General features: G+C 42.8%; 2 protein-coding genes across 5 annotated transcripts; one reads left to right on the top strand and one right to left on the bottom strand.

The window, feature by feature from the left end:
* Positions 1 to 2,038: 2,038 nt before the first annotated feature.
* Positions 2,039 to 6,040, top strand: LOC143629578 (uncharacterized). Of its 4 annotated transcripts, none has more exons than XM_077098829.1 (5): positions 2,039 to 2,179; positions 4,312 to 4,584; positions 4,646 to 4,730; positions 5,186 to 5,264; positions 5,631 to 6,040. In XM_077098829.1, exons 1-5 carry the CDS (start codon positions 2,156 to 2,158, stop codon positions 5,710 to 5,712), a joined length of 543 nt encoding a protein of 180 aa, XP_076954944.1. In that variant the 5' UTR covers positions 2,039 to 2,155; the 3' UTR covers positions 5,713 to 6,040. The 4 variants fall into 4 exon arrangements, with proteins under 4 accessions (XP_076954944.1, XP_076954946.1, XP_076954942.1 ...); XM_077098831.1 differs by lacking the exon at positions 2,039 to 2,179 and adding an exon at positions 3,468 to 3,703; XM_077098827.1 differs by lacking the exon at positions 2,039 to 2,179 and having other exon boundaries at positions 4,027 to 4,584; positions 4,652 to 4,730.
* A 287-nt stretch (positions 6,041 to 6,327) lies between these two features.
* LOC143629569 (uncharacterized) lies at positions 6,328 to 18,489 on the bottom strand. The gene is made up of 7 exons (XM_077098809.1): positions 18,119 to 18,489; positions 7,875 to 7,923; positions 7,741 to 7,792; positions 7,509 to 7,669; positions 7,306 to 7,419; positions 6,864 to 7,114; positions 6,328 to 6,579 (listed from the first exon to the last, which is right to left on the bottom strand). The coding sequence occupies exons 1-6, from the start codon at positions 18,163 to 18,165 to the stop codon at positions 6,947 to 6,949; spliced, it is 591 nt and encodes a 196-aa protein (XP_076954924.1). The 5' UTR covers positions 18,166 to 18,489; the 3' UTR covers positions 6,328 to 6,579; positions 6,864 to 6,946.
* Between the last annotated feature and the right edge of the window lie 148 nt (positions 18,490 to 18,637).

The raw sequence follows: 18,637 nt of genomic DNA, 5'->3' as shown, positions 1-18,637 counted from the left end.
TTAGCTGTTAGAAGAAAAGGGGTTATAGTCTTAAGATTTACGTTTACCGTAATCTAAAGATATATCTATTCCGGTTCAAATAAAAAAGAATTTAAGGCGCAACTAGTTCTTTACTAACACAGGCATCGAACTTCAATAGAGAACTATTTACGCAGCACTTAAAAATTGTATTGTACATAATGCATGAAAGATGATCACATGTAGTAGTAGAGGAAAGAATAAGAAGTGACCATTATATAACTCTTTTATAGTTTTATATATCATATTTTAACAATGGTTAATTCTATTCTCATAATCAGGGGTGGACCTACCCTTTAGAGAAGAGGGACGAGTGGACGACCGTTCACCTTAAATTCTTTTGTGTTATTCGTTTGAGAAAAATCCCGATCACCCCCCTTAAAATTACCGTTAAAACCCCATATCGCTTCCAGAAAAGTTCTTTTATCCGTCACTGATCGTAATTCTCTGTTTATTATTATTCATATATCAAACACCCCTTCTACATTTATTTCTAATATATATATTCTTTTTTAAATTCCACCACTACCTACCTCAATCATCAACGACCATATTTGTAAAAGCATACAAGTACTCATATTACAACGGGTGAGAATATTTTTTTTTTTGGAATCTAGTATTTGTGTTTTCCATGAAAGAAACTCACAAGAGTTTAATTTGATTTTTTCTTGTAATAAAATTAAAAAGGAATCAGAGGCAAATAAATGTTTGTCCCCCACCGACAAACAGGAGTTGTATAATGTTAGATATTAGCTACCTGTATTTATATATCAAGGGTCCTTCCATTGTTATTTGGTTAAACAATAAAACAAAACATATGAATCAATTATAGATTGGGTATTCGTGTTCATTTATATACTTAAGTTTTTTTAGCACCTGTATTTGCACCATGTCCAATGGCATAACTATACAGTTTATACCTGATTCAAATCATATTCAAAACACATTTAACTATTAAAGATCTGAGCACATCAGTGCACCTGGTGAAATGAGATGACTGCACAATAATATAATTATCTGACATTACACGTTTTCTAAAGGTAATAAAATGTTATATATGTTTGAAGATAATGAAATGTTCAAGTCATTAGAGCCGACGTTTCTATCGCATCATACAGGCCGCATGATGTCATTAGAGCCATATAATGATTAAGCCATCACACTAGAGTTTGTCATATCATACAAGTTGTAAGATAGAGTGAAAAACGGTTATGCGGATTGTATATTTGTCTGTGGTCATATTAGTCATTTCTTTTTGAATCCCTATCATGATGTCTAAGTAAGTAGATAGTATGTCACAACTCGTGTGACAGGTCAATAGTACTAAATAGTCACGAATTGTATGACAACCAATATGTGAGTAGTTTATATATAGGTTTCTAGTAGTAGTAGTAATAATAATAATAATATATGTTAGAATCCTATATATTGGTGTCACAATCAAGCTTGTTCCACTAGCTTGATTGGAACACGTGACCATTTTTTTTGTAACTTTTTTGCTTTTAAACAAAATATGTTATTTTCTTTAAAATTTTAAAAAATATGTAGTTTTATAAATTTGCGTCAATTCATCTCAAGTGTTTTGTTATTTTTAATTTTTTTTATTAATATGCTAATCCATTATATTTTGATGTTGACGAATTACTTTTTTGTTCAGTTTCAGCTTGTGATGGAATGGTACGAAAGAGATTTAGTGTTCCAAGTGACTCATGTTCGATTTATACCCACGTCATTTAGTTTTAGCGGCACTAGTTGATAATCAAGACGATGCGAGTAGGTTGCATTCACTATTTGTATCCTTGAACTGAGCGGGCCTCACCGCACTGTCGTGTCTTCGAACGAGTTTTCACGAATATTAGCCTTAGATGAAGGTTTTCATCCGAACAAAAGACCTGTAGCCTAATATTTAAAAGATTCGTTTGGTGTAAAAAAGTTAAAAATAAAATAAAAACCGTTGTAGGTTTTGGGGTGCAGCTTGAAATTAACGCCCAATATTAGACACATGCGTTACTGCCACTTCACGGGACCGTTTCTCACTCTTGAAAATACACACATCATAATAATAATAATAATAATCATCTTCTTCTTCGCATTAGAATCTTTCAAGCTGACGTCATCATCACCTCATTCTCCTTCAATGGCGGTTAACTCTACACCACAGGTCTATTCAATTCACCTTCTCATTCTCATTCTCTACATTATTATTATTATTATTATTATTTTGCTAATTAATTGATTGTTAAATTATATTCTAACGCTTCGTATTATTCGTAATCGGATACCTAAATTCTGCATGTTATTGAGAAATGCGGTTCGAGTTTCATCTTCGCAATTTCGTATTCAGTTTTGTTCTAATTTATTTAACGATTTTGAGCTGAAAATTGTGACTCGGTATTGCTTAAAAGTTTAATTGGTTTTAATAGGTTTGAAAACAGCATGTTATTGTTAAATGTGTTTAGATTAACTGATTAAGTCGATCGAATAAGATGTACTGATGATGAGCCGAGTTCGAGCTCGACTCGTTTTGACTTACAAGAGCGACAGTGAGAGTGAGACCTCGTCGGCTCGTTTGACTAATGAGAGGTGGCTCGTTTTGACCTACAAGAGCTTTAGCTCGAGGTCGGCTCTCTTTCACTTACAAGACGAGAGCTTCGTAGGTTTTGGCTTAAAAGAGCTCGAGGTCAGCTCGTTTTGACTTACGAGAGCCCGAGCTAGGCTCATTTTGGCTTACGAGAACTTGAGCTCGAGCCTCGAGGTCGGCTCGTTTTGACTTACCAGAGCTCGAGGTTGGCTCGTTTTGACTTATCAGAGCTTGAGCTCGAGGTCGGCTCGTTTTGACTTACCAGAGCTCGAGGTTGGCTCGTTTTGACTTATCAGAGCTCGAGCTCGAGCTCGAGGTCGGCTCGTTTTGACTAACCAGAGCTCGAGGTAGGATCATTTTGGCTTATGAGAGCTCGAGATCGGCTCGATTTGGCTTACGAGAGCTCGATCTTGAGGTCGGCTCGTTTTGGTTTACGAGAGCTCGAGCTTGAGATTGAGCTCAGCTCAGCTCGATTATTATTTATAAATTAATTTATATGCGTATTTAAATACTTTTATATATTTCGAGGAAAACTTTGAACGAGCCTAAGCTCGGCTCGAGCTCGTGTAGCACCTTAAACGAGTCAAAGCTCAGCTTGAGCTCGGCTATGTGTTGTGAAATTATGCATAAAAGTCCAAAAGAGGTCAAACTTATAGAAAGTTCGAGCTCGGGCTCAACTAAACGAGTTTTATTTGTGGCTCGTTTGCACCCCTGGATGTATCATATGATGCGAGTTTCATCTTCACAATTGCGTGTCATTATAGCTCAAAAGTTTAACAGATTTTCATTGAGTTAACATTCAAACTGATTTAGTATATATATTTTGGCTGATTTTTCTGTAGCATGAGTGGTTTTGGTAGAAAATTGTAATAATTTGGGGTTGGATTCAACGTACATTTAAGAAACTGTGGGGCCCAGTTGCTGACCGTACGAATGTTAATAATTAGGATTGTGATGGAGAGGGTGGTTCCATATTAGGTCAGCTGGAGCCATTCTGTATTTGAATGTGACATTGTGTCTGTTTGTTTGCAAAATCAGAATATAATCACAAATTTGTTCTTTTATTGCATATTCATAGTCATGAAATATGCTAACAAGTATCATGTAAGCACTTTATCAGATTTTTCTTTAAAAGTATAATACCTACCGTTTTTATTCATTCATAGAGATATATATATATATATATGTATGTATGTATGTATGTATGTATGTATGTATAGTTATCATATACCTAAATCAAATTCATAATATCAGACATACATTTTTTAATGATTAATATATGAGATCTACCAATTTCAATTTATTTCATTGAAAACAATTCACAAGGGTGTGATATGCATAATATTTTAAATTTTGCTTGTGGGATATATATGATATTTTAAAAGTTTCTTGGGTGTGTGTGTGATGTGTGTTTGTGTGTATTTATTGAATTTGATTAATATATGATATTCAGGAACTTCTAGGGTATATATAATGTTCTATAAGGCATGAAATTCTCCCTTCTATTTATTATTTGTTTTTTTTTCGAGTACACGTTTTTTGTTATAATATGAAATATTAAAAGTAAAATGTGGGTCGTATTAATTAATTTGAAGACATTATGAAAACTCGTGAATATAACCGAACATGTGAACGTTTTTGTGTATTTTTGTGACTCGGAGGTAAACCGTCATATGAATAGTAATAACAATAAGCTTACATTATATATGCAGGGCTGTGATTCTTTTACTGCTGTTGATTTAAGTGATGCAAACAACAATGCACCTAATTGTGAACCGAATGTAGCACTCTCTAAATCAATGGAGGTTTATGTGCCCCTTGAAAGTCAACTTACGACGGATGGTCAAACGAATAGTCAAACCTATATGGTGGAAAGTGAGAGTGATTGTTCTAAATGCAGTGAAAAAGATGTGGATATTGAGAAGGGGAAGTCAGGAAGTAATGAAGAAAGTGTTGGTAACTTGAAGAATGAAGAAGGGCACATGGTAAGTTAAAAGATTTACAACTCTTTTTCTTTCAATTTTGGTGTATTGACTGTTATTGCAGAAACAGATTAGCTTTGAAATGGGAGGCAAATATATGCAGTTTTTGATGAATCACAGCCTCATCTTACCCAAGTTCTCTACTCGAGGTACTCGACAACATTCTATTATATATGTGTGTGTGCAGAGGTGTTAAATGTGCCGACTAAGCGCACCGAACCTGAACACAGCATGAACATTAAAATAATGTCTGACACATGAACATGACATGAGCGGATTGAACGGACATGTTATTTTAGCATAAAGTATCTAATTGGTTTAAGTTTTGACATCAAACAAATTTGGAAAAAAACACAAGTATTAAATTAAACGGATTAAAAGGCAACCCACAGGTAACCGTAACACGCCCGTTTAGCAAAATGTGTTCACGGGTCAAGTTGAAATTAACGAGGCCCCGTTTAGATTAAACCCAAACCCATAAACTTCTTGTTAGGTTCATGTCATGTTTTTGTATCGTGTAGGCAATTCACACACGTATGTGTGTATGTGAGTGTGTACATAATTGATGAAGCACTTAAGGTTATTGAACATATAAAATATGCAGGTGAGGCTCCAAGAATGAGAAAATACAAGCGTACCGCCTCATTTAATTCAAGAAAAGTTGCTCTTATGTTTTCACTACTGTAAGTTCACAACCTAATTATGTTATCACTCTTTGAGGTGCCTAGATAACGGGTCGGGTAATGGGCCATTACCAAAACGCGTTTGTGTTAAAACAGCCCCGTAGGCCAGGTCAACCCGCAAACTCCTTTTTCTCCATTAATAAAAGTTCATAGTAACAATTATGTTAATTATGCTTACAAATATTGACACCGTTATAAGAATAATCTAATTCTTTGTAAAACGAGTTACGAGGTTTTATGCTCTAGAAATATACTTTGTGCATCTTATAACGTGTTTGAACCATTCGACCCGTTTGAGATCAAACATAACTCATATTGACCAGTTAATGTCATAATGTGTTCATGTTCCTGTTTACTTCTTTCCAGGTCGAGTTTGGGAACGATAATACTCATATATCTGACACTGAGAGTTAGACAGATGAGCGATTCATCTACCAGTTCCGCATAATAATGGTAATAAACACCCTATTTTGTATTCCTTCACTTCGGGTGCTTCATATTTTGGGAGAATATTACTTTTGAGGGTTATTTTTGCATCCCCTAGGATTATAAGTTTGAATGTTTTGAAGCGTACTCGATGTCGGCTGTAAATAACTTCAGATTTGTCTCATTAACTCTACAAGTTGATCTTCACTCATTTTTTAAGTCATCTATTTCATATATTTGTCTACAAGATTATAACGAGCAATGATCCGTTGTAAGTATACAATAGAACCGAAAGATAAAACTATGAAACATTGAAGTGTAAAAAGGTTCTACCAACTATGGTTACTTGTTTTAAACTTTTACTTGTAATCTTTTCTCGAGTTTTAAAGATCCATTATAGTATGTAGAGTCAGACCAAACCACAAGCTACGTATGATTTGGTTCTTGGTTCATTGATAGATCTTAAGACTTACTGGTTCATATGAGATAAGTGCTTATACATAAAAATATAGATTACAAACAATCAAACTTACCCAGTGATATCCTGCTCGCGGGATGAGGACAAAACCTACTCTATCCCATGAGATAGAGCAAACCGCTTCTAATGAATCCCCCGACAAATATAAAGTGCTATAATCTAAAACATCTAACAAACTACAGTACACATGTATCCGAACACCACTCGAAAACTGTAGTCTTCCAATGGTTTATATCTTAAGCTGCTAAAATAAATTACCATAATCTAAAACATCTAACAAAGTACAGTACAAAAATATACAAAATACCACTCTAAAACGTTGAGGTCTTCCAACGGTTTATATCCAAACTACTAAAAAGAGCCGAACCTGAAGCTATTTTGAAAAAGCATTCCTTCTAATTGTGTCCGAACCTACAAAATGCAAATATCAACAAACCATTAGAATGCAATTCCTTTTCTAATAACCAGAGATAGCGATTTGATTTGGATTGTAATATAACTGTTTTTGCAAACATAATTAACGTGTTAAGTATTTATAAAAAGTTAAAACCAAAACTGTTTGCAGATCGACCCAACCCAGCCCATATTACAAAATAACACGTTTCAATCCAAATCTGTTTTGGCCCGTTACAATCCATCTAACTTGTCACCTCTACTTTTAATCAAGTTATTAGAACCTGAACAAGAATTCATACCAAGTTGGCTTTCTTTTGACTTAGAAGCCATGAAAAACCGTCACATAGATATAGTCGTTTTGATATGTTTGGAGATATAAAGACTATATGTAGTCTTCTTCAGTTGGTAGCTGCTTAGCAAGGGAAACTAGAAAACGGTTTAATAACTTTTTGGCTTTTAATAGTTTTTTGTCTGTTTTTCCTTCGTTCTCCGCTGATGTGGCATTACGGTCTTGAAGTGTGCAAAAAGTCCGGACGAGTTTACGTAACTCCTGAAAAAGAATATAGTGTGATATAAGAAAGAACGGTTCAAAGGCCAAAGCGTGTAATATATTATTAAGAATAAGGGATTGTGGATAATGTAAGCGGAGGCCAACCATATTCAACTTTTTTCACTGTGTTAAATAACTAGTGTAGCATCAGTGTCATAATATGTGATTCAGATAAATGGAAAAGAACTTACTTGACGGTCAAAGTCAACCATACTAAGAGAGTAAATCTCATTAGTGATATCTACGTCTTTGTTGACCAAACCATCAAACCATTTGGTTGCTATATCATGGTGATCACCAAACTCCTGTCACAAAATGTAAACCGAGTTTAATAAGATCATAAATAAAATAACAATTTAGTTGCTGTTAAGACCTATTAAAGTATTCTGCATACCTCATCTTCATCCTCATAATCAATTTCTTCTTCTTCACTCGTGTCTCCAAGATCCGGTTTAACTGAAACAGATAGCTTCTGAAACGTCTTCTGATCGCCATCTTTTGTTGCTCTTATCAATCCATCCATTAATTCAGGATCCACATCACGTAATAGTCTTCCTATACAAAAATTTAATAACTAAAATAGAAATTTAATTCACCAATTTAAGAGCCTGCAATGAACTGCATACCTATATAACTGAATTGCCTTCGCTTTCCCTCCCGTACATCACGACCTAGTCTCTGTAATAAGATTAGAACACTTTGATATGATTATCATAAACCATAAACTAAAGTTTTATACAATTCTGTTACTGAGGCTCACCTTCACCAACATGAGAGCATCAAACACCTCTTGTTCAAGCGACGCCACTCTAGACATAAACAAACAAGCTTTATTACTTTCCAACCGGGGTGTAAGCGAGCCAAGCCGAGCCCAAGCTCAACTAGGCTCGAGCTCGACTCGTTTTGAGCACTTTTTTCTAAAGCTCGAGCTCAGCTCAGGCTTAACTATTTTATTATTTATTAATCAATAGATGTACGCTTTTAATTATTTTTATAAATTTTGTGAAAAACCTTAAACGAGTCTAAGCTCGATTCTAGCTTGTGTAGTGCCTTAAACGACCGAAAACTCGGCTGTGGAGTGTGAAATTAATACATAGAAGTCCAAAAGAGGTCACACACAAAAATGCACAGGGCTAGAGCTCTGGCTCGATAACTAAACGAGCTTATTTGAGGCTCGAGCTATTTAGATTTTTTTTTCAATCAGTAGTAGCTCGCGCGAGCCTCGGCTTATTTACTAATATTTCGTTACTTATAAAAATATTTATATATAACATATTAAAAGAAAATTCGATAATTAGTAGGCTCACAAGGCGGCTCGAGCTCCGGCTAGTGTATTAAACAAGCTTATTTTTGGGCTCGGATCAATTCAAAGAGCCGATATGGAGAAGCTCATCAGGTGCTCAACTCATGTCAGCTTTAAGTTGAAGAACAGTTCATGTGACAATAATAACAGTTCTATAATCATACGGTGGTCTCATTTTATACAAAATTCGGTAGCTAATGAAACTATTTTAGTAAAACAGAACTGTCTCATTTCGAGCTTTTTGTCGGTCAAATTGTGAGTTGACTTAATGAAGAAACACTAACCGGACCCCGGACAGATTACTGGTAACCTGGGGGTTGGATAGCTGTTTCCCACGAGGGGTTAGACCCTTGGAAGATGGTTCTTCTGATAACCTGCAAAACAGACATCGTGAGCTCGTCACTGAGAAGGGGGGGGGGGGGGGTTCCTCCTTGTGACCACCCTCCGGCGTGAGAATCAGACTAGATTGCTCTTTAAATATAAAAGTATATTAAGAGATTGCTAGAGCAGATATCAGGTATAATATGATGATAATGTAGTAAGATGATCATACAAGGTAAGATGAGATGGTCATACCATTTGTGGTATTTATAGCCGAAGGTAGGTTTCCAAAGAGGTATGGCCGGCTGCAACAGTGTTCCTGTTCCACCAACAGTAGCCTACGCACGTGCCCTGCTGGTAGTTGGTGGGTAGGTAGCGGCTGATAGTGACCAGGCCTGCTGTATACTATTCCTGTTCCACCAACTGACGGCTACGCACGTGGTATGGCAGTAGTTGGTGAGTAGGCAGCGGCTAATAGTGATACAGTACAGGAGCATGCTGCTCGCCATACTGTATCAGTGAGCTGTCGTATCTCTGATCAGATCTTTCGCCCATACCTCGTCAGGTACAGTAAAAGATCCTTCAGTATACGGACTGGCTTATTTGGGCGGGAGGGGGAGATTGCTCCCGGCTTGGCTCATTCCTTCAGGTGACACTGAATGATCGAGAGCTAAGTGCCTTGTGCGTGTAGCCATGCTGCGCGGGTGGCCTTCCCTAATGGCTTGTATCCGAGGCTGCGGGGACAAGCGGAGTCCTTCACCATTGGGAGGCATTTCCTGCGGGACCAGCTTGCGTACTGCGCGTAAGGACGTCACGTCTCTGAGCATGGTTGGTCCTGCGGATCCAGTTGGTCTCTGCGCAGACGTCCCTGTTTAAGGTGAGTCTTGCGGGTCCAACTGGGCTCTGTTGGGACCTACCTCTTCAAGTCCCCCCAGTCCAATGTTCTTCTCATGAGTGTTTAATAAAGTGAGGTGAACTTTTGGACTTGAGCAAAGGGTTTTGAAAAGGGTTTTGTAAGGTTTTCCATGGGGATTCTTTCCGCAGAAGTCCTTGTCACTTGCAGAAATGCCCGAGTTTCCTGCTTGGTCTTTGGGTATGATGCGGGTAGGTCTGTAACCTCCTCGCAAGTCAGGAGCATTGAGTCCCAGTTGTATGTATTTTCCATGAGGTTTTGGTAGTTTTGAACATAGTGATCAATTATGTTAAGACCACCAATTCCATCCTGGAGCTTCAAACAACGTAGTTCTCGACGTTCCCGCTATGCGGGGATGTTATTTCCGTTTCCGCAAGCATTGCCCAGAAGATCCTTCTTGGTTTCAATTCCCAGCGGAGCGCTAGGTATGTGAAGGGTTTTGCCTTAACACTGTACCTGCGCTCGTCTTACGGTTACTTTACTTCCAAGGTATTCCTGGCGTCAATTCCCTGCGGGTGCTAGGTATGTGAAGGGTTTTGCCTTTACACTGTACCCGCACCCGTCTTATAGTTACTTGGTTGCCGAGGTACTTGGCTTCAATTCCCTGCGGGTGCTAGGTATGTGAAGGGTTTTGCCTTAACACTGTACCCGCATCCGTCTTACGGTTACTTGTTCACCAAGGTTTTCTTGGCTTCAATTCCCTGCGGGTGCTAGGTATGTGTAGGGTTTTGCCTTAACACTGTACCCGCAGCCGTCTTACGGTTACTTGTTTGCCAAGGTTTATTTGGCTTCAATTCCCTGCGGGTGCTAGGTATGTGAAGGGTTTTGCCTTAACACGGTACCCGCATCCGTCTTACGGTTACTTGCTTGCCGAGGGGTAAGGGGTATTTTCCCGCTTACTTTTTAATATTTTCGAATTTTGAATTTTGAAATTCGAAGAGTTGGTGAAAAGATAAGTCCAAACCTCTGAAACGTCGTGCGACGGTTTCTTCTGACTGTGTCAGGACGTGCAGGAAGTTATGGTGACGTGACAGAACATGGTCATTCCAGTCGCTTTTTCAGGCGCGTGGGCGCGATTTTTCGGGCGCGTGGCCGCGAAATTACTGGCACACGTCCTTTCTACAGTTGTTGCCAGCTTGCTTTTTGCCACGTGTCATAGTTTCATTGCACCGTCGATTTCTCTCTCCTCCGCATTAAATTCACCGCATTAATTGCGATTAGTATATAAAGGGGGAGAGGCCTCTTTGTAATCCACACTTTCACCTCTCTTCTTCTTCTTAGTGATTTCCGGCAAATACTCCCCTTTTTCAGGCAAGCATTTTCCCGAAATCACTCTTCTTTCTGCAAAAATGTCTTCTCATGATGCTGAAGCTGTAGCCGACGATAGGAGTACTGCTGGCGAATGCCAGTGTGCTCTACCTGTCGATCAGTACCAGTACATCGTCAGGAAGTTCATGCTCGAGTCTCTCGAGCCTGAGTTTCCTGAATCCCACCAGACTGTGTACGATGCCCCCAGTGGCAAGATCGGGGTATATGCTGCATTCTTTGTTTATGGGAACCTTAGGTTCCCATTGACAAAGTTTGTGTACCGTGTCCTGGAGAGGCACGGGGTGCACCTGACCGAGGTGCATCCGATGGCGATTGCCAAGGTCCGGCACTTCGAGTGGGTGTGTCGGATTCTGGGTATTGAGCCCTACGTGGACCGCCAGATGACCTTCTATACTTGGAGGTGCGTCCAGGGGTGGTACACCCTGACAACCCGTATCAAGGGTTTGAAGATCTGCGTGACCGAGCGCAGTCTCCGATCGTGGAAGCGGGAGTTCTTCTACATCTCTGCCCGCGCCATCCCCATTGCTATGAAGTTCAAGAAGGGTCAAGCGCTTCCGAGCCTTCACGCTTCCAGCTACCAGGAGGCGGAATGGTTCGCGAAGATATCCCGGGTCCAATCTCCGGTTTACCGGTTTGCGGAGTCCGGGATGGTGCTGCTGGGGATGAGCCGGGTATGGAAGGATGCTTCCCGGTTTCCCATCCTTCTTGAATACGGTTTGAACTCTATTCCTTATGGTATGTCTTGTCTTTCTTGCTGATATTAGTTAATTTTCTAACTGTTTCTTTTTCATTCAGAGGGGAATAATTTGGAGTCGCTCCTGTTCCCGCGGGAAGCTGACAGTCCCGTGCGGGTGGGCACTCGTGCTCTGGACGACAATGAGTTGCCCATCCTGGAGCAAACGGCGGATAGGTTTGTGGAGGTCTATCCGCCGGGCCAAGAGATCCTGAGCCACCGGCGGCCAGGTAAGGAGATATTCTATCCTGAACCCCTCAATGCTGTACCCGTTGCTGGAAATCCTTATATCCTATCTTCTTCTGAGGAATCCGCAGATGGTCCTCCCCTTGTACGGAAGAAGAAGGCTGCTGCCGGCGTGAAGGGGAAGGAGAAGGCCTCCACAGCTGATCCAGTTGTTCTATCTGACTCGGAGTCAGATAGTGAAGAGGTGGCGGGGGAGCCTGGTGGTGAGAAGACCACTGCTCCGGAGGCTACGATCGTTACCTCTGGAGAACCAACGAAGACGACGGTGACCGGTACCAAGAGGCCGGCTCCATCGGGTTCCTCCCCGCCCGTCCGTACGTTCAGGGTCAAGAAAACCCGTAAGTACAATCATAGTTTGTCTTTGTAGATTTATTACTTCATAAATTTATCTTAACACTTTCTTCTTTGTGCAGGCGTGGATGTTGACGCATTCCGGGGTGAAGCGCAGAGGAGTACCCTTCCGCCAATGACGGTAGGCTTGGTCAGCCTACCTGAGGCGTCGACCCAGGTGCCTGCGCCTGCTACCGCTGGTTCAGTTGCTCCCTCTGAGCAGACTGTTCCAGCTGAGATGACGTCACCGCCGGCTGTGAGTGCGATTTTTACAGCATCCTTCACAGAGCCGGCGGTAACTGCTGCTGCCTACGAGGCGGCGACCACAACGGCGGCCTCGGCGGCTGCCACCATGCCCGCGCCACCGGCACCGATGGCCGGACCATCAGGTACGCGCAGGGCTTCCCGCCGATCTTTGCCACCTTCCCGTCTGCCTGACCTGTTGGATGGATTTCCTTTAGGTTCAGGTGATGGGTTTGGCGGCTATCGGCCTGTCATTGACCCTACAGGTGCGTAGGGTTCCTTTCTTTTCTCTTGTTTTTTATCATCTTTTCCTTACTGCCTTTGTTTCTTTTGCAGTGTCGGATTCCAATGAAGTGTATGTTCCGCGATGGAACATACGCCGAGGAACAACCCTTCGCACACCTGTGGAGTGCGTGGACTGGGCTCGCCACGCTGCTCCTCCGGGTGCGTTGGGGGAAGCCATGGTTAGCTACCAGGAGGGTAGGCTAACTAATGAGCTTCGGGTTCTCCAGGCCCGGATGCAGCCGCGCGTCGAGCTGCTTTGTCGTGAAAACGACAAGTTGAAAGCAGCTCGCGCGAAGGACATATCTGAGGCGCGTGCTCTTCGGGAGGAGAACCAACAGCTGGCGGCAACTGCCGCCGACAAGGAGAAGGCCTTCAAGGCCCTCGAGGTTGAAGTTCAGGCGCGACTCGAGGCCCGCTCCAAGGCTGCCCAAGCTGTGAATGAACAGCTTCGGCTGGCCAGGGAGACTGCGCGAAACGCAACCGAGAGGGCTGCCAAGGCTGAAGCCGTTGCTGAGCCTTTGCGTGTGGAGAATGAGGAGCTCAAGGCCAAATTAGAGGCTCTCCAACGCGCTCATGATGCCTTGGCAATGGAAGATGCCAAGAAACTCCAGGAAATCCTGGACCAGAGGGGGGTGCTTGACCACACCGAGCGGAAGCTTAAGGGCGTCGAAGAGGCTGCCGCAAAGGAAGTTTTACTTGCCAACCTTAACAAGAGCGAAGCCGAACGCGCCCATAAAGAAGCTCAAGCTGCCCTCCAATGGCTTCTTCGAGAAGCGTTGCCTCAGGTATGTTTAGTTTTATCTTCACGCTTTTCTTTTGTAAGAAAAGGTTCTAATACTTGTGTTTTCTTTGTAGGTTGTGCGTCGGGTCTTTTCAGAGACCTCTTACGATGATGCTATGACCGCAGCCCTCAACGCTTCTCATGAGGATGGGGAAAAGGCCGGCTTCCTGCTTGGTCTAGGGTTTGTTGAGAAAGGCGTCCCGCCTTCCAACTTCCCTTTGTTCGATGTGGATACCGAAGCCATTTATGACCAAGCATTGAACCAATACGCCGCCTTCCCGCATCCAGTGGTGGAGAAGGTGGACGAAGTAGCTGCTGCTGATGATGGGTTAGCTGTCCTCAAAGCGTTCCTCGAACCACCCCGTTCTTCTGACGGAGCGGGTCCAAGTGGAAGCGGCCCTGAAGCTTGATCCTGAAGATCCCTTCCCATTGCTAAGATAGACTTGTATAGTTTTATTCTTTTAGGCGGGTAGTTACCCGGCCATTCTTGTAATATATTCTTGAAATATTAATCTTTTTGCGTATAAGATTGTTATTTCCCTCTTTGGGTTCCTTGCTTTATAAACTTATGACTTGCATACTTAGTTTAAATTAGCAATTTTCCAAGTGTTTAGAATAAGAACCTTTGAACGTGGTTGATAATGGGTTAAAGTTTCGCTTCCTCCTTCGTGATTGTGCGGGTAGAACCGTCACTTGCACTTGGTAGGATGGCTAAACTTTAGCCTTCATCTGACCTGCGTGTAGGTTTTCCTTTTCGAAATTTCTTAAGGCATTAAGATAAGTTAACCTTTGAACGTGGTTGACAATAGGTGTGAAGTTTTGCTTCCTCTTTCGTGATTGTGCGGGTAGAACCGTCACTTGCACTTAGTAGGATGGCAAAACTTTAACCTTCATCTGACCTGCGTGTAGGTTTTCCTCATCTTTTGAGGATAAGTTAACCTTTGAACGTGGTTGATAATAGGTGTGAAGTTTTGCTTCCTCTTTCGTGATTGTGCGGGTAGAACCGTCACTTGCACTTAGTAGGATGGCAAAACTTTACCCTTATCTGACCTGCGTATAGGTTTTCCTCATCTTTTGAGGATAAGTTAACCTTTGAACGTGGTTGATAATAGGTGTGAAGTTTTGCTTCCTCTTTCGTGATTGTGCGGGTAGAACCGTCACTTGCACTTAGTAGGATGGCAAAACTTTACCCTTATCTGACCTGCGTGTAGGTTTTCCTTATCCTTTTAAGAATTTTGTTTTTGATCATTCGACGCGCGGTTGTCGATAGGTTAGTGTTCAGTTTCCTTTCATGATTCATGCGGATAGACCGGCACTTTCATTTAATGGGAGAATTGAACTTTTCCTTCAACTGACCTGCGTGAAGGTTTGCCACGTTATTGGGTTCGTGCGGGTAGGACCGCCTTCCCACGCAACGACTTCACGTAATGTGAATGCCGTCACCAGTGTTGCATAGTTTAACCGTTCGACGCGCGGTTGCGTGAAGGTTTGTCACGTTTTTTGGGTTCGTGCGGGTAGGACCGCCTTCCCATGCAATGTCCTCACGTAATTATGCGGTGAAAACCGGCATATTTGTGTTCAGAAAAGTATAAATGTAAAATCATCAGCTTCGATGTTCTTAAAAGAGAATCATTTCCATTAGAAGTGGCTCTTGGCCTTTTCTTTACAAATTGGAATTGATTTACATGCAAACTGTGTAAATGAGCTCCATTCCATGTTGGGATGGGAGCGCCATCGAGCCGATACGCACCTGGTTCGGGATCTCGTTCTTTACGCAGCATGTAGTCTCAATGTTGAAGCTGGAATTTTTATTCGTTTTCCCCAGCTGGGGTTCTACACGCATCCGCCTGCTCAGCCTTTATTGCGCCACGAGGTGCGCGAGCGTCCCATCTCTGACAAATGCTTCGACCATGTCTTTTACATCTATGCATTCTTCAGTGTTGTGGCCCTTTGTCTTGTGAAAGTCACAGTATTTGCTCCGATCAGCATCGTGACGATGTCGGATTATCGGAGGTTTTGGCCACGGGAGCTCTTCAGTGGCGAATATCTCAGTGACGCTTTTGGTGAGTGGCGTCCATCTGGAGTTTCGGTGCGGCTGTACATTATCCCTTCCGCCCACTCGATGTTGCAAGCCGGATGAGGTGTCAAAGTTTACCCTTGACTGCCAAATGCCTAGCTTTCGCTTTTTATTTAGTCTGGCGGTGAGGACGTTGTCTTCTCTCGTCTTCTGAGTGTAGAGGTTTGTGCTCTGTGGGAGATCTCTACCCAGTTGCTTCTCCGTTTCCGCATAGCGTTTTGCTGCTGTCATGATGCCATCCCATGTGGATGGCATGCCATCTTTACCCGTTAGGGTGCGGATGAGCTCTGGGTCATGTGCGCCCTGGATGAAGGCAGCGCGAACAAGATCTTCGCTGATATTGCCCAAACTTAGCTTCTTTGAGTTGAAGCGAGTGATGAAGTTTGGCAGAGATTCATCTTCCTCTCGTATGCATTTGAGGATTGTCCATTGCTCCTCGGTATACTTCCGTTGCTGGCTGAAGTGTTGGCTAAACTTCTGTTGGAAGTCTGCCCAGTCGTAGATGTGGTTGACCGGTAGACGATCAAACCAAGCTCTAGCAGCCCCCACCAGCGTCATTTGGAACATGTAACACCACGTGGGTTCCGTCCAATTGCTGACGGTTGCCCCCGCTATGAACCTGTTCAAATGATCGTCTGGATCAGATATACCGTCATATGTGCCTATGTTGGGCATTTGTTTGGCACTCTTTGGGGCGATTGCCTCAGCAATGTCCCTTGCAAATTTGGACGTTCCTGCATTTGCAACGTTTGGTCTGAACGTTTTAGAGAAGTCTCGTGGACTTCCACCTGTGCTTTTTGGTTTGAAGGCTTGTCCAAAATGCCTTTTCGGTTGGGATTCCGTTTCCTTACGCTTCCCTTTTGCCCTATGGCGAGGGTTCGCGTCGGAGTCGGATTCCTCCGAGTCATCCTCCCAGTACTCGAATTCGTCGGCCTGTTGCACGGAACGCAAGCGTTCGTCCAACTCAGCCTGGAATTCCTTTTGTCGTGCCTCCGCCCATGCCTTAACTTCATCGAGAGTCTGGCGGGGGAGTCTTCGTTTCTCAAACTGGGTATCGGTGGATCCCAGTAGGCGATCATTTACTGCACTTGCCCCAGCTTTGGTAAGTGGGGTAGTGTTCGTAAAATTTACTTCACTTGCCCCGGCTTCGGTAGCCGGGGTAGTGTTCGTAAAAACTGTGTTGCCGGTATTCCCCCTAGTAGCTGGGGTTGTGGTTACCGGAATTTCTCTAACCATCTTTGTAGAAGTTTGAAAAAACTGGAGAAAAATAAAGTTCTAGCTTTATGCACGGATGGCGCCAATGAAGAAACACTAACCGGACCCCGGACAGATTACTGGTAACCTGGGGGTTGGATAGCTGTTTCCCACGAGGGGTTAGACCCTTGGAAGATGGTTCTTCTGATAACCTGCAAAACAGACACCGTGAGCTCGTCACTGAGAAGGGGGGGGTTCCTCCTTGTGACCACCCTCCGGCGTGAGAATCAGACTAGATTGCTCTTTAAATATAAAACTATATTAAGAGATTGCTAGAGCAGATATCAGGTATAATATGATGATAATGTAGTAAGATGATCATACAAGGTAAGATGAGATGGTCATACCATTTGTGGTATTTATAGCCGAAGGTAGGTTTCCAAAGAGGTATGGCCGGCTGCAACAGTGTTCCTGTTCCACCAACAGTAGCCTACGCACGTGCCCTGCTGGTAGTTGGTGGGTAGGTAGCGGCTGATAGTGACCAGGCCTGCTGTATACTATTCCTGTTCCACCAACTGACGGCTACGCACGTGGTATGGCAGTAGTTGGTGAGTAGGCAGCGGCTAATAGTGATACAGTACAGGAGCATGCTGCTCGCCATACTGTATCAGTGAGCTGTCGTATCTCTGATCAGATCTTTCGCCCATACCTCGTCAGGTACAGTAAAAGATCCTTCAGTATACGGACTGGCTTATTTGGGCGGGAGTATTCCCCATCCCGCCTCTGTGCGGGATTGCTCCCGGCTTGGCTCATTCCTTCAGGTGACACTGAATGATCGAGAGCTAAGTGCCTTGTGCGTGTAGCCATGCTGCGCGGGTGGCCTTCCCTAATGGCTTGTATCCGAGGCTGCGGGGACAGGCGGAGTTCTTCACCATTGGGAGGCATTTCCTGCGGGACCAGCTTGCGTACTGCGCGTAAGGACGTCACGTCTCTGAGCATGGTTGGTCCTGCGGATCCAGTTGGTCTCTGCGCAGACGTCCCTGTTTAAGGTGAGTCTTGCGGGTCCAACTGGGCTCTGTTGGGACCTACCTCTTCACTTAATAATAAGATGTATTACATTACACTCAAATCTTACAAGTTAGAATAACAGTTAATAACCTAATTGAACCTTATAACCTAAATCAAGTCGTCAGAGCAATTGAATTGAAAACAATTTATATATGAAATTGAGTGTTTAATTTAATATCACCTGAGAATACGTTTAATTTGAACATCATTGAACTCAGCAAGCTCCATGCCCCAAAGAACACCACGCCGAGCTTCACGTTTCTTCTCGTTACGGCTCTTCCGTTCTCAATCTGTTAATAATAATTCGTTATCACTCTCACTCACTTCCAACGGTACCGGAGCATCCGCCGGCCGGAGAGCGTGAGTATGATTATTATTATTATTATTCCGGTGGTGGAGATGAGTTGTAGGAGTTGTGGTTGTGAAGAGATGAAAGAGTGTGAAAGTATGAGTTGGTGGTGAGTGGAACACGTAGGTTATGCATCGACGGAGAGGTGATTTGGACGCCGGTGACAGGATTAATGGCCGGAGTAATTGAGCCATTTTTTGCAGCTGCTGCTGGCTGTTGCTAGCAGAGGATTATACGCGTTGTGCTGCATTGGGCTAAGCTTAAAGCCCACAACTAGGCCCAATATATGCCATTTTTTGTTTGATAGACCCAGACCGAACCTACCTGAAAAAACCAGGTCAAATACCCGGA

This window comes from Bidens hawaiensis, unplaced genomic scaffold (assembly GCF_021521415.1).
Source record: "Bidens hawaiensis isolate Kalapana, Puna unplaced genomic scaffold, B.hawaiensis_p1.1 tig00000459_1, whole genome shotgun sequence".
NCBI lineage: Eukaryota > Viridiplantae > Streptophyta > Magnoliopsida > Asterales > Asteraceae > Bidens > Bidens hawaiensis.
Note: the sequence above shows the minus strand (reverse complement) of the source record. Positions and strands in the feature narration are given on the sequence as shown.

Coding starts and splice junctions, on each gene's coding strand:
- LOC143629569 (XM_077098809.1), bottom strand. CDS start 18,165: ATGGAGCTTGCTGAGTTCAATGATGTTCAAATTAAACGTATTCTCAG. Junction 7,793..7,874: donor ATGCTCTCATGTTGGTGAAG/GTGAGCCTCAGT, acceptor ATCTTATTACAG/AGACTAGGTCGTGATGTACG. Junction 7,670..7,740: donor AAGGCAATTCAGTTATATAG/GTATGCAGTTCA, acceptor ATTTTTGTATAG/GAAGACTATTACGTGATGTG.
- LOC143629578 (XM_077098820.1), top strand. CDS start 4,273: ATGAATAGTAATAACAATAAGCTTACATTATATATGCAGGGCTGTGAT. Junction 4,585..4,645: donor AGAATGAAGAAGGGCACATG/GTAAGTTAAAAG, acceptor CTGTTATTGCAG/AAACAGATTAGCTTTGAAAT. Junction 4,731..5,185: donor ACCCAAGTTCTCTACTCGAG/GTACTCGACAAC, acceptor TAAAATATGCAG/GTGAGGCTCCAAGAATGAGA.